We start from the raw sequence: 13,890 nt of genomic DNA on the forward strand, positions 1-13,890 counted from the left end.
TCTCTCTCTCTCTCTCTCTCTCTCTCTCTCTGCCGGCGGCGACCACGTAACGCGCTGTCTCACGACGCTCCCTGCGTATTCCACGTATTCCGAGCACCACGCCGAACGGCATTTACGTACGTACGAGCGAATTGAATTTTCTTTCGCGGATAAGGTGGGTGTGCGGACGGACGGCAGCGGTGTAGATCGATCGAGCGAAACACTCCCATCCCGTGGAGTCGAGTCGCGAGAACGCGATGAGCTCGATACGCTACTGAGTTTAGACGCGCCGTGTGTATATCGCGACGAGTAGGTGAGCGAGTGGGTGGGTGGTGGTTGGATGGTTGGGTTGGTTGGTTGGTTTGGTCGGTCGGTCGGCCGGGCGGCGGGGGCGGCAAAGGCGACGGCGGGCGCGACGAGAGTAGCGGCTAGAGGGAAAGAGAAGGTTGAGGAGGAGGAGGAGGAGGAGGAGGAGGAGGGAAAACGTCGGTGGCCTTGAACTTGACTGCCGTCGTTTTTGCGCACAGCCACCGCGGCGTCGCCCGCCCAAAACAGCCCACCGGCGTAGACATATCGGACTTCTCGCCTACAGACAGCGATGACGGTGGAAATGGTGATGGTGGTGGTGGTGGTGGTGGTGGTGGTGGTGGTGGTGGTGGCGGCGGCGGCGGCGGCGGCGGCGGCGGCGACGTCGGTTGTCGTCGTCAACGATCCATCTCTCATCCACGTCGCGAACTAAAGCGACTGATTACCGGGGACCGGAGTCTGTTCAAGGATTCAACCACGTACTTTGATTTCTCGGTATACACTCGGCTTCTTTCTCTTCGAACCTTTCTCTTCCAAACACTCGAATACGTACTCGTTCGTTTCACTTCAGACACGAAGATTGCCGAGACGAGACGAACAGAAATGCCGCGCTTCTCCGGTGTCTCGGCGAAGCGCGACATTTCTTGAATGAATTCATGTAAAACGTATAAGTTTCAAGAAACAATTTGGCAATCGATTTATCCCGTGTGTTTATCGCGACAACTCGCGGATTCTTTGTACTAAACTTGAAGCTTCCAGAGTTTATCGTACTCGGAGCACAGTATTGCAAAGACAAGCCCCGATATCACAGCGTGAAAAACATTGAAAAAAACACGGGAAAGTGGACGGGATTTTTGCGTTCTCACGAAAGTTTTACCGATGTAGAGGAAAAAAAGGGAAGAATAATCGAGTCGGTGGCACCGGTCTATCGCCCGATGTATGCGCGATGCTAGGGTTAGAGGTAGGTAGACTTTACACGAACCGGATCGATATAGCACTCTCACTTTCTCGCATTCCCGATGTACAATGACGCACACGTGGCTGCGTGTCAGAGACAGGGACCGATGTGATTTCGTAGAGTTCGATTTCTAATGCAACAGAAACCACGTGGAGAATGAACACGGCCTCGTGATAATCGTCGCGTTTCATTTATTCGTGAATAATAAACGCGAGATTGCTGTCGCGTGTCTGTGGCATTGTACTTCGAACTCAGGAAAATTATACCGACTCTAAACTCTGATCGAGGCGCAACGGAAAGAATGTAATTAATTGAAATGGAATAATTATTTGAAATCGTTCTGTGAACTGTTCTTACTCCTTAATTCTGATCGAGTTTTTTAATTCATCGATGGATCCATCGCATGATGCGCAAATGCAGCGTTTCGCTGTATTTACGCATCATGCGATAAATCCATCGGTGAATTAAAAAACTCGCACTCTCTTAAGCACTTACGCAAAATATCGCTGAGACGGCTCGTAAAGTTCTTATAAAAAGTATTGTGAGAAATATTATCAAATACATGCCGACTTTATATTATTTACCGGTTATTATAATTGCATCATACTAAAAGCACAAAGTATAATATATAGTATAAAATAAATAATAATATAAATTACTATTATTACGTTTGCTTTATGATAAAAACATAAATTATATATCGTCTTAAAATATATTGAAGCGTACGGCAAGCAAATGCGTTCGGATGTGATTATTATAATGAAGCAGCGTGAAAAACGGAATTACTGCGCGCGAGAGATAGGTTAGAATGAGTGCATTTCGAAGACCTCTTTTATACACCAAAGTTACAAATTTATCGAACGCGCACGCGAAAAAGATTCTTTTCACACTTACCCCGTCTTTCTATTCCCATCAGTTTATTGCGATCGGCACGCGTAGCACATCCTGCAGCAGCTTTAAAGTACGAAAATACGTGTCATCGTTCTCGAGGGTTAAAGGTTAGGATTCACTAAGCCCTAGCGTACCTCTTCTATAGTTAATCGCTAATCCGTTAATCCTGCAACGCACACAGGTTTTCGTTTTTTTCATTGGTTACGTCTAAGTGCAAGGACTATTATATAATACGCAGAGAAACGATAAATACTATATTTTCCTCAGTATGCGTCACATGTAAAACCACTCGCTAGGACCGGACAAATAAATGCATCGCCATTGTGCACTGAAGGTAGCCGTCGGTAACGAAGGTACTCGCGCGTTCGCCTGTCGATACTACACATCGAGATTTCGAACGATGCGATTTTCGGGGATGACACTACACGCCATCTAATATATCAGGACGATGCAGTTGTACTTGTAACGCATACGTAATTGTTTCGTAATAAATCGTTGCTATGGAAATCTCGCTGATGTATCTCGACCAAGGATTCGATGACCTCATCGAAATGCATTCTCAACGCATCTGACTGTTTCAGGGATCTAGACGTTGGAAGCGCGTCTTCCCGATTATTCGTTGTGCTGGATAAGTCGTGTTTTCGGAAGGTTTCGCAAAACATGCACCGCGAATTCGATCGATGGCGATCGCGCTCGTAACGCGGTTAACATCCCGAAAGTGACCCCGGGGGGATCAAGGCCAACTCTCGTGTATTTGCCTCGAATATTCCGTGACGTAAGAACAGAATGAAACGAATGATTGAGGAAAAAGGGAAATAAAAATGATACGTACGATACGGACACACACACACAGCACACATATGTAAAGAGCTCGCAACAAAGATGGCGATCAACAATTTGGCAGATCGTAGATATATTGGCCGTAACGCGACAACGGTGTCTCACAATTCCAAAACACGTACGAGCTCATCGTCGCAGATTACACTTACTTACCGGAATGCTCACCAGCTCGATCGCGATCTCTCCATTGCGCTGCGAACTACAGCCGTTCGTTTTTACGACAAAAATACTCGATTAATGGCTGACTCTACCATCCACCAGCGACCGAAACTCTGGGACAACTGCGCGGGGGGGGAAAGCGCTACCGGACATGTGGCGCCATCGAACGTGCAAGACGTCGAAACTAAACGCGCAGCGAAATTCATGGGATGAGATTTGTGTTCCACTTACTTGTACTTTCTACACTTTGTCGTGCAGAATTCTTCTCGCTCGCGCCGCACGATCAAATATACATTTTTCACGTTATTGAAACAAATAAGTGCGCAATTAAAAATAAGAATCGATACATTTTCCGACTCCGTACATTTTCCTTATTTCCCTTTTTTTCTCAATGTAATATTTCAGGTTTTTAATAGGAATTTTCAAAGATCAAAGGTTGAAGGTGAATAAGGATATATAAAAATCGATTAATTGCATTTTTACTTAAATGGTGAGTGTCATGTGGAAATAATTAAAAACGGATTTTATTTTATAAATATAATTTAAATTTAATAGCTCATATATTATCCTCGATCAGTATAAAAATACTCAATCACATTCGGAGTATGGAATATTTGATATTTTTCAATGAATCGAACGATTCAATACAATAATGTGCCTAATCAAATTTACCAAAACTTAAGGAAGATACTTTTCAGATTGAATTCAAATTAACCTCTAAACTTAGCTTTTATTTCTAAGTATGTTATTTTAATCTCTAAATTTGAACTTATCTTCTCTCTCTCGAATTTAAAAAAAAATATAAAATTGTCTATTCGAGGAACGCTGTCGCACTGAACCCTTCATTAAAAAAATAATTAAGATATTTCTATAGTGCACCTTAGAGTCATTAAACTTTCACGATCTCGCACAAGACGTTATCAGAACTCCATTTGCCGTTGAAGGCAGGTTTTACGCACAACCTAGCATAGGCGTGTTTGTGCATGCGTTCCGGATTGAGAGTTACGCACCCGCTGATTACTTTGCAGTAACATCGCATGTCGGACGGTAGAATCAACACATGTGGTTGTTGATCGAAAAACGCGTATTTTTCCCACAGCTCCGTGTCCACATTCAAATCCTCAGACGGAGGATAAACAGGGTAGAAACATGTTTGTGCGAGTACGTGGTCAGCCAGGCGACTGAGTCTATCCATGCCGGATATGTTACTGAAAATAACATTTATTCGTTTCTTTTTAAAAATATTTTATACAGACAATGTTCGTGCAACATTAAATATATTTTTTTTTATATTTATGTGAAATAAATGTATGAGAAAAATATTTTCTTATTTTCATAAAATTTCCCATTGAGTATTGAATTTATTTTAAATCAAGAGCTAAGGTTTCGTTTGAATAGGTTGCTTATATATAAACACTTACGATATCTCTTCCTTCCCGATATGTTTAATAACGTCGACCGATGTAACACCAATTTTCAAGCCAAAGATGTCCAATACACAGGGATCCGGCATCAACTTTAAGTTTGAATAATTTTGAAGCAACTTTTTATTGAAAACTGTGTACTGCGGAGTTGGAAAAATAGGCTCATGATGCGCGTCACGATTAGAAGCTACCAGTATAACTTGTGTGCTCTTCCTGTAATATCACATAATAGAGATAAGTTAATTCGCTTATTCGAAAAACTTGGGAGGAATTATTATTTTTAATTTTTCATAATGTACATATGATGTCTTGATGTTTTCGTAAAAAGAAAAATTGACTCGAAAATTCGACGAATTTACAATTGAAAACACATGAATAAATTGTAATATCCTGCGCCTTACTTTGTCGACTCCATTATCCTCGCGAGAGTCTTCTCGAAGAGTTCTTGATACGTGTCTTTGACAAGACCATCTTGTATCTCAGGATGCGTGTACTCAAGGAATGGTCCAATGAGTACCAATACATGTGGCTCGTCAAAGGCAACCTTGTCCATCAGATCCCACAACGGCTGGTAATGCATATTGTTTGACGCGGTAAATGGGCCCGCCGCGACGAAGATGTTGACGCTTGACTCAATCCTGGGTGCACACGCCGGTGGCGCATACGCTTTTGCGAATATCTCCCTTACGTAGAGCACATCGCCTATCGGGTTCGTAGCTTCGACAGCCACGATCTGACCAGAGAATACAGAGTAGTGTTTGACGTTCCGGAAATCTAGCTCGATCGAATCCGCTACTGAGGTGCCTTTCCGCCTCGAGCAACCCTCCAACGTCACAGTGTTCGTGGATTGCTTGTTTGTGTTGATACGGCCGAAAGTGCGAAAATATGTCTGACTCACGCTCCGCACGTTTTTCACGTAACGCAAGTCGGTCGACGCGTTACCACTCGACCACGTCTTGAACAATCTGCTACCTAGACTTCGGCAGGTGGACGTAAGAAGATTTCCCTGCTTAGACAGGATCTCGTACATGTATGTAGCGTCGTTAGGAACGTGCGGTTCGTCAGATTTCGTGACTTCGACACTGTAATCTCCCGTCTTTCTCCAAGACGTCCCGGTTTTTTTCTCACTGGTGGAGAACAAGATCTTCCCTTTGTCCGTTGCATTGTACTGACTCGGCGGAGCGCTTCTAAGTATACAATAATAAAGCGTCTTTGCGAAAAAAGTTTATAATTATGCGCGATACGAGATTTATTAGATACGCAAGGACAAAAATATGTTTATATTTACATCTGTGTAAAAAATATAACTTCGAATTTTGTGTCCGACTTAGAAATTATTCTGTTCTTTATTATATATTAAAATCTTTATATATGTTCGTTTCGTGTTTGTGTAAACATATAAATTTTAATCTCTTTTAAAATACGTTAAAATTTAGTAAATAAAATTTATATTTTTTTAGTTTACTTACGGGTTCTCGGTGTTGCTAGCTGGTAAAAATTCCACAGCTTTCGTCGCATTATTGGTCGGAGTATCCGCGCTCGTCTCTACCTCCAGGCTCTTTTGTACTTTCGTGCGCTACGAGACAAAAGAAAATAGACGCGTTACCCATTTTCTGCTCGCTCAAAATGAATTCATTTAAGCTATCATTATTGTGACGCCATTACAAATAATTGCTCTTCATCTCATGTGCGCATGATCCTTAATTAAAATTGATTAATCATAGGATTAATTAGGGAATCTTATAGGTCTTTTGTTTTAATTTCAAATAACGAATAACTACGAATTTTATTTTGTTAAATTTATTGCTAAAAATCATACATTTCCAAATCTGTTTTACAAGACACCTTAACTACAATAACGATAAAATCGTTACAATTCTATGCGACTAATTAGCACGTCGATTTTCTAGCAAAACAAAAATCTCTCATCGTCAATGAACCCTGAGGATCCTCTCATTTTACGAAATTCCGATACAAAGACAGATTGCCGTAGACGAGTATGTATCTAGTCACGAAATGACAGAACGAGAACGTGCACCACATTCATACTCGTCTATGGAATTGCTTTCTTTGCCATTTTAATTGCTTCCTTTAGTCGATAACAGCAATCGTTGATCGGATGTCGTGCATAAATATCTCACTTTGTTTTTAACAAAATTAAAAATTTAAAACAATTGAAAAACCCAAAGTATTTTCAGTTATTTTTGCATATTTCGAACAAGACATGACTTTGCTGAACCTAATTCGACCTACAAGCACGAATGCTTGAAAACATGCTCGACTCAAATTGAGAATTGCTATCGACCGCGTCATACAGCACGTGTATTGTACAACATTTCGATCTCGTTGATTATTATCAGTGTCTGCGACGTAATGTCCAAATGTGCTTAATGAGTGTGGATCTAGTCACAAGTTGAACAAACTGTGCACTAGACCACCACTCATTCGGCAAATTCGAACGGATTTTGTCCGCTCCTCTTCTTCATGGCTCTTTCCGCCGCATATGGGATGCTCGATTTCGCAGATATACGTTAGCTTCTCGCAGTGAACGTTGCTGACGAGCGACTCTGTATGAGAAAGGTTAACTGCGATTAACCTGCCCGCTCTTAACGTCCGCTTTATTACGCATTGTTTCAATCAAGTTCGGAGAAGGTCTCAACTCGCGCGCGTCCGATGCGATCCACTAGGTCTGGACCCAGTCTTCCAATCGAAAGCCAGTTGACCGGTTCACTCCGCTGCAGCAACGCATCTCTCAAGTCGCGTACGTTACAAGTAACGCTGCTTCGCACGTGACCTGCCCCTACTACTTCTTGCTCCTTTTCACTGTTTCTCGCTGTGGACACGTAACGAAGAACTGCGAAGGTTCCGTGCCGGTCAGCGGCGGCGACAACAAAGTTTTTGTCCCCGACGGAAATATACCTCGCGTGTCTTCCCAGTCGTACCTGGCGAGACCCTTGAACCCCTGACAAAAATATATTTCGGTCTCTCGGCAAAAAAAAAAAACCTTGGACCGTCGACAAGATATATTTACTTCAAAATGAGATATTTCAAAAAGAGAAGTTGAAACCGGTATTATACTTCAACAAGATCGCATCTCGATGCTGCGAACATGCGAGTGATCTCTACGCCTATCGATGACAAATCATCAAACACGACGATCGGCATTTTCCTTGAGCAAAGTCCTTTGTCTCCGTTCCGTGTATCTTTTTCGACAGTTAAACTTGAAATGGTTGTATCAGTTAATCGATTACGTCCTTACCGTAAAATTTAGATGAATCATGAACGTTAGAACCTGCGATAATAGTTGATCTTTAAGATTTTCAAAGTTTCAAGAAAGTTTCCTGACCTCCAACACGAGATATTCGAAAGCCTTGTAGAAACGCCCGATTTTTGGAACTGTTAACTTCCAAAATGATTCGCGCGACTTTCATCATGCAGTTGAATTGATCCCTTCACTATTCATGAAACGACAAGTGATCCAACGCCGATTGTTACGGCGCCGTGTTCTCCCTTCCTTGTCATTTCGTTTCTCTGTTCAACTCGACTTGTCTCGATTATCCTTGACACCTTTCGTTCGACTGTTCCCGGACCGTGGGAAAGTACGTTCGATTTTGGCCAGTTACACTCGCGCTTCGCCACCGAAGAAGAAGGGGACTACTGCTAACCGCCACGAGAGAGAAAGGAAGAGAGATAGAACTGCCGACCGCGTTCGTTCGCTCAGAATGCACGCGTATATATTGATCTGTCTCATCTGAGTCACGCACCACATGGTACGAAGAATAGAGATGAAAGAAAAGCGCGACGGACCGAAAGCCGTACGGGCGAGGGAAGAGATTGGTAACAGTTGTTGTTCAATTGCACTTAATTGGCGGAGACACCACGAACGGGCGGACAGCCGCACGAGGAAACCGTATGTTCGAAGAACGTGATATCTAATATAGAATGCGAGTTATTCGCGTCGCTTATCGGCAGGAACGCGGCACGTACAGACAATTCTCGACGATTCTCCGATCAAAGAGAGAAAGTCATAACAAACGAACAAATGAACGAACGAACGAACGAACGAACGAACGAACGAACGAACGAACGAACGAACGAACGAACGAACAAATGAATGAATGAATGAACAAACATACGTACAAGTGGAAACCGACGGAAGACAGGTTTAACGTAGTCAGTGAAAGGTTTCCGACAATTTAAACCCCTCTACTAACACCACGTATCGAAACATGTCGAATACAATCTTTTACTCTGAAGATTCAAAAAACTGGAACGTTAATACGAAACTAAAACGAAAGAAATATAACCGTAAAGAGCTTCCTTGATTTTAAGTAAATAATAAAATCACAAAGTTTTGACGTTAGAAGATTAGTACTTAGAAAGATATATATCAACTGTAATAAGAGCGAATTGACAAAAGTTATGTTTATCGTAGTGCACATCGTAAACAAAATATCACTTTAAAAACCGAAATCTAATGCAATCAAAGTTTACCTATCGATTAATACATACCTCCGAAATTCGAAGTTTGCAGAACAATACTAACTCTCGCAGTTGCAATAAGATAATCACTGAGTCTACGAAAATATACCATAAGAATCTCCAAGTACGAGTGCGTTAATATCTGAAAAATTATAATTTTGCAAATAGGATGCAAATCGTGTTTTTACTGCAAATATCTCGGTCCTTGACAAACACATATACACAATATTTGCAGCTCAAAAAGATCGCTTCAGTTAAGTTTAATTTACAGGTTTTCCGACAAAAAAAAAGCTTAATTTTGTAAAATGCATAATATATAATTACCGTGTTAAAACAAGTAATGTAGACGAGGGATCGAAACTGACACGATACCAGTCGATTCAACGATGCTATAGATACACCGGAAAGGATCTTACGTTAATTATTACATTCCTATCGTCGCGCGGTACCATTCACCGTCGGTGCAACAGGTTGCAGCAACAGGCAGCGCGATTCAGGATTCACCGAGTGAACGGTCGACGCACTCTTGTGGCTGCGCGCTGCGCCGCGGCTTCCTTTCCCACGACCGCGCAAGCGCGCTCAAGCCGCGCTACGCTCGCGAAAGCGAGGTTAATCGCTGCAGGAACCGTATTTCTCCAGCATGCCCGTCGTATCGCCTGCCGGCCTATTAGTCCCCGCATTCACGACCGCAAGTATCCCACTCGCCATGAACAAACGCGACGCACGGACGACTCCTCGTGGAGGAACATATCGGGCGAATCGCACCGCGATCGGCAACGGAAACGACTGGCGTTCTCGAGCTTCACTCGCGCCGAAATCCATCATGGCCGCTAACGTCGCCGCTCGCTTGGAGCTCTCCCCTCTCCCTCTTCCTCATCCTCTTTCTCTCTTTCTCTCAACTACGTAACCGTCGCCCGCACTCTCCTCTGTAAATCTCCTCGACGAGGGCACACGGCCGGCAAAAATACCCGAGATTTTGCGACTCGCGATGCTCGAATCGACGCGATTATACCTCGATCGATCGTACGCGATGAAAATCTCGAGGGAACCGTGGCCGATCTCGGTCGCCGCCACCGATGGTGGCGTCGCGTCGGCGACGCCATCAAGATACCGAGCAGAGTTGTATCACCGTGACGATAAAGATACAATTATGATATACATCAGTGGGACGAACGTTAAATGAGAAACTAGACACTACCGTGCCGGCGGATTATCCGACGCTTTGTCCGTCGAAGTGACGCGCGAACGTGAACACGAACGACGAGCTGACGGACAGTACAACGGGGTCCTTGAAAACTGAAATCGTGCCCTTCGAAAGAAATCTGCTCGGGTCTCTCGGTGATGGGAGAGGAAAGGAGAGGGGAATCCCACTCCCGACAGAACGGCGCGTTCTGTCCTCGTCCCACCAATAGAAACAGGTCGCCCCCTTCCCTCCCCGAACGCTGGAGTATCCTTTGTAAGAGAGAAAGCGGGGCGACAGCGGGGTGGGGATAACGGTGGGGTAATCTACCTGGGTGATTTTTGTGGCGGGAATTACGGTGCCACCACGCGAGATCCTGTAACGACGCTGCTGCTGCTTCTTCTTCTTCCTATGTTCCCCGAAGAACGAGAAAGATAGAGAGAGAGAAAGAGAAGAGAGATCACCTGCTGGCAAAAGGAATGCACGCGATGCGACGTTTCGGAAATCTCGTTGCTGTGATCGAACAAACTTCCGACACGGACGACACAGAAAGAATTTGCACAGATGCGCATTCTTTTCGCAGACACAGCGCGCTATTGCGAAAAGAACGTGCGTTCACGCACGTGAGTCAGAGAAAGACAACGGGCACTCTATAGATCGACCGAGGATCGACCGCGCGAAGAATGCGAGACAGTGTTGCCAGAACGACGTAAATCATCCTCGTACCGGAGTGCCTGCCGGAACAATGCTACTCCGTCACGGCATTTCTTTGAAAGGATACAAAGTCGTTTATTCCAGATAAAATAGACAGCCATGAACTTCCAATGAATATCATGTATCCTGCATTCCGCAGGAAAAAATTTACGCCGGAAATGAAGTATAGTATAGGATATAATTATAATAAAATAAATAGATATTTAGAAATATCAACAAAGGTATATAGAAATCATAAAAATTCAATAGATAAAGGATGATTGCTGCGTTTTGTTAACGTGAATTTACTGAAACGCGAAAAACTACGCAGTTGATTTTGCTTTATATCCGTAATAATAAATCTCAACAATTATGCACATTGGAAAAAAGTGACAAGCTATAATAAAGATGTTTGCGTCGACCTCGAAGTACGTGTCAAATGACTCAGCATATAATAACATAAGAAATATAGATTTAATATGTGTGTATATATATATATATATATATATATATATATATATATATATATAAAATAATATAAGAGAATATATATTTCCATAAAGCAATTGCCTGCTTTATGTAGAAAACAAATGAAAAATTATTTTTTAAGTACTTATTCTCCTTTATATACTTAATTATTAATTTAATTTTCCTTCATTTAATGTACAGATGTAGAAGAATTAAAGATTTAGCACACTTTATATTTTAAGCTTCAGCATTTACATAAAATCAAATGGATGTAGATATAGACATTATATAAGTACGCTATATTATCTTTAAACTTATGATTTAGCAGATTTTGTCAACATGGGGTTTAGAGAGACTTTGGTTGGAACTATATTGCTATTTTTTATATAAATTAATATAAAAAAGACATATGAAAACTCACCATTGACGGTTGAATCTCAGAGCAGCCATACATGCTAAGTACATCATCGCTTCCACTATAATAATTATATGTAAGGTACTACAATTATATTAATAAAGTTATAGACAAAGAAAAAATGATATTTATTTATCCATCAGGATAAGAAAAACTTGATAAAATATTAAAGGATACAAAGCTTCATTCTCAATGAAACGTCTATCGTTTGTATTTTGTTGTAGTTCCATACACACATCATTTTTCTTAGTTGAATTATCCAGCTTGTAATCTTTTTTCAATATTGCATTTTCCATCTCAATGAGAGCTTTGATAGTGGGATCAATATTGTTATCATTATTGAGGCAAAATGTAAGCCACAATTCAGTAAGCTTCTCCACATCCACATTGTATGATTCACATAGCTCGAAGCCTATAGTATAACCATCCCAATAATCAATTTCGCTGAAGATATTATATTTTCCTTTCTCAGTAATAAATATTACTTAATTACTCATGTTTTTTAATACTTCCAATATAAATAATCAGGGCAATACAAAGAAACATAAATTTTCTGCTAATATGTAAAAGAATTATATCAATGTTACAATTTTGATTATGACTTGGTTCTATGCAGAATCAATATTAGGACATAAAATAAATTTAAATATAATCAAAATAAATTGATAATTTTTATCGATATAGATTATTTTTTAAATATTTTACATATATCTGTGTTTATGTTAGGTTGCCTGTCAGTGTACAATTGAGGTTATACGAGTGTGAACAGATAACTTCTTTTGCGATGCACACTTGATCAACATTACTCTACAAAAGATGTGTCCAATCGATCGTACAGTACAATAATTTTATCTTTAGCGCGCATAATTAGGTTAAAAATTTCGAGAAACATCACGTTTGTTGTACTTAAGTTGGAATGCACGCGATACAAGACTTTAACTTTGACAAGAAATCTTCCATATCTTTATGATTTAACAGAATAAAAAAAATACTTACATTTCTCGAGAACGGCATCACTTTCAACTTGACAGCCTAGATCCTGGAACAGCTCCAATAAAGACTCTTTTCTTTCCATTTTACATATGGATAGGTCACTATTACCGCCAAAACTGTCGAACAAGATGTTTTTGGACGAAGTGACAAATTTCACGCAAGCGCAGTGTCGTATTCATATTCAGATACACATGATATCGCAAATATTTGATTCCGTAATGAATTTAACATTTTGTATATTAAGATTATGTAAATTATTTATATTAGATTGTACGATTTCTGACAAATAAACGAATAATCGTAATTAATATGCTAGTACTTGCTCGATTTGCATAAAAAGAAGAATATCGTTATTTCGAGAAACTCGATTGTTACGATATTCAAGGCCGATTTACGAGAAGTCGAATTACGAGATATCGCAGTGTTCAGTTCATGGCTGCGTTCGTTTTGGATGCTTTCATGCTGAAAGTATCTTTCAATTTTCCTTTGACATACAGAATACGTTCCGATATTTATTGTCAGTATTGCAAATTTATAGTTTATGTTACATATACTATTGATTTTCAATACTGACAGTGAATATTAAAACGCAATTAGGATTGCGTTCCAAAATAACCTTTTGAGGAAATTTTACTTGAAACTCTATAGTTTATGTAACGTAAACTGTAGGTATTGAGTAAAATTTTCTTCAAAAAGAACGTTTTAGGATGCAACCCAGAATGAGCAACAAAGATAAAATGACGTACAGCGTAAAAGCATCCAAAACGAACACACCTCATATGTACGGGATAAGGTCCGTTCGACACTGAAAATAGGTTTGTTCTTTCGACCTGACCTAGGGCTGCACTGGAACTGTACTAGTTGAAGAAAGTTCAAGATAGTGCAGACCAGTGCAAAGATACATATGGGTCTGAAAAGAACGGGTAAGAGCAAGTTAGAGTAGTGTAAGATGGCGGACAACATGGCTGGATTAAATAACATAGATCAATTTATGGTCATGTTTTCGCACTTATAGCATTTTATGTTTTGTTGAACAATCCTATTTCTTTTAAAAACTGTTTTGTGTTGGATACCCATACAACAAATCCCTCCGAAAAAACGT

The 13,890-nt window shown here is 40.9% G+C and overlaps 2 protein-coding genes across 11 annotated transcripts in view; both read right to left on the reverse strand.

Moving 5' to 3' along the window:
* Nucleotides 1-3,268, reverse strand: part of LOC116850405 (steroid hormone receptor ERR2) — a 24,163-nt gene extending 20,895 nt beyond the window's left edge. For 2 of the 9 annotated variants that reach the window (XM_032828670.1, XM_032828659.1), the window contains exons 1-2: nucleotides 3,128-3,265; nucleotides 2,138-2,300 (exon numbers count right to left, since the gene is read on the reverse strand). The gene's annotated coding sequence lies outside the window, so the exon portion shown is untranslated. Of the gene's footprint in view, nucleotides 1-2,137; nucleotides 2,301-3,127 lie in introns of all 9 variants that reach the window. The other 7 variants (XM_032828672.1, XM_032828661.1, XM_032828673.1 and 4 more) reach the window with 5 other exon arrangements.
* Nucleotides 3,269-3,674: 406 nt separating this feature from the next.
* On the reverse strand, nucleotides 3,675-13,104 carry LOC116850403 (DNA polymerase alpha subunit B). Of its 2 annotated transcripts, XM_032828653.1 has the most exons (7): nucleotides 12,792-13,104; nucleotides 11,973-12,207; nucleotides 11,802-11,856; nucleotides 6,027-6,133; nucleotides 4,959-5,744; nucleotides 4,555-4,770; nucleotides 3,675-4,341 (listed from the first exon to the last, which is right to left on the reverse strand). In XM_032828653.1, the coding sequence occupies exons 1-7, from the start codon at nucleotides 12,868-12,870 to the stop codon at nucleotides 4,023-4,025; spliced, it is 1,797 nt and encodes a 598-aa protein (XP_032684544.1). In that variant the 5' UTR covers nucleotides 12,871-13,104; the 3' UTR covers nucleotides 3,675-4,022. The 2 variants fall into 2 exon arrangements, with proteins under 2 accessions (XP_032684544.1, XP_032684545.1); XM_032828654.1 differs by lacking the exons at nucleotides 11,802-11,856; nucleotides 11,973-12,207; nucleotides 12,792-13,104 and adding an exon at nucleotides 9,456-10,215.
* Between the last annotated feature and the right edge of the window lie 786 nt (nucleotides 13,105-13,890).

This window comes from Odontomachus brunneus, unplaced genomic scaffold (genome assembly GCF_010583005.1).
Source record: "Odontomachus brunneus isolate Ranch 3 - 2012 unplaced genomic scaffold, Obru_v1 Obru_scaffold_144, whole genome shotgun sequence".
Lineage (NCBI taxonomy): Eukaryota > Metazoa > Arthropoda > Insecta > Hymenoptera > Formicidae > Odontomachus > Odontomachus brunneus.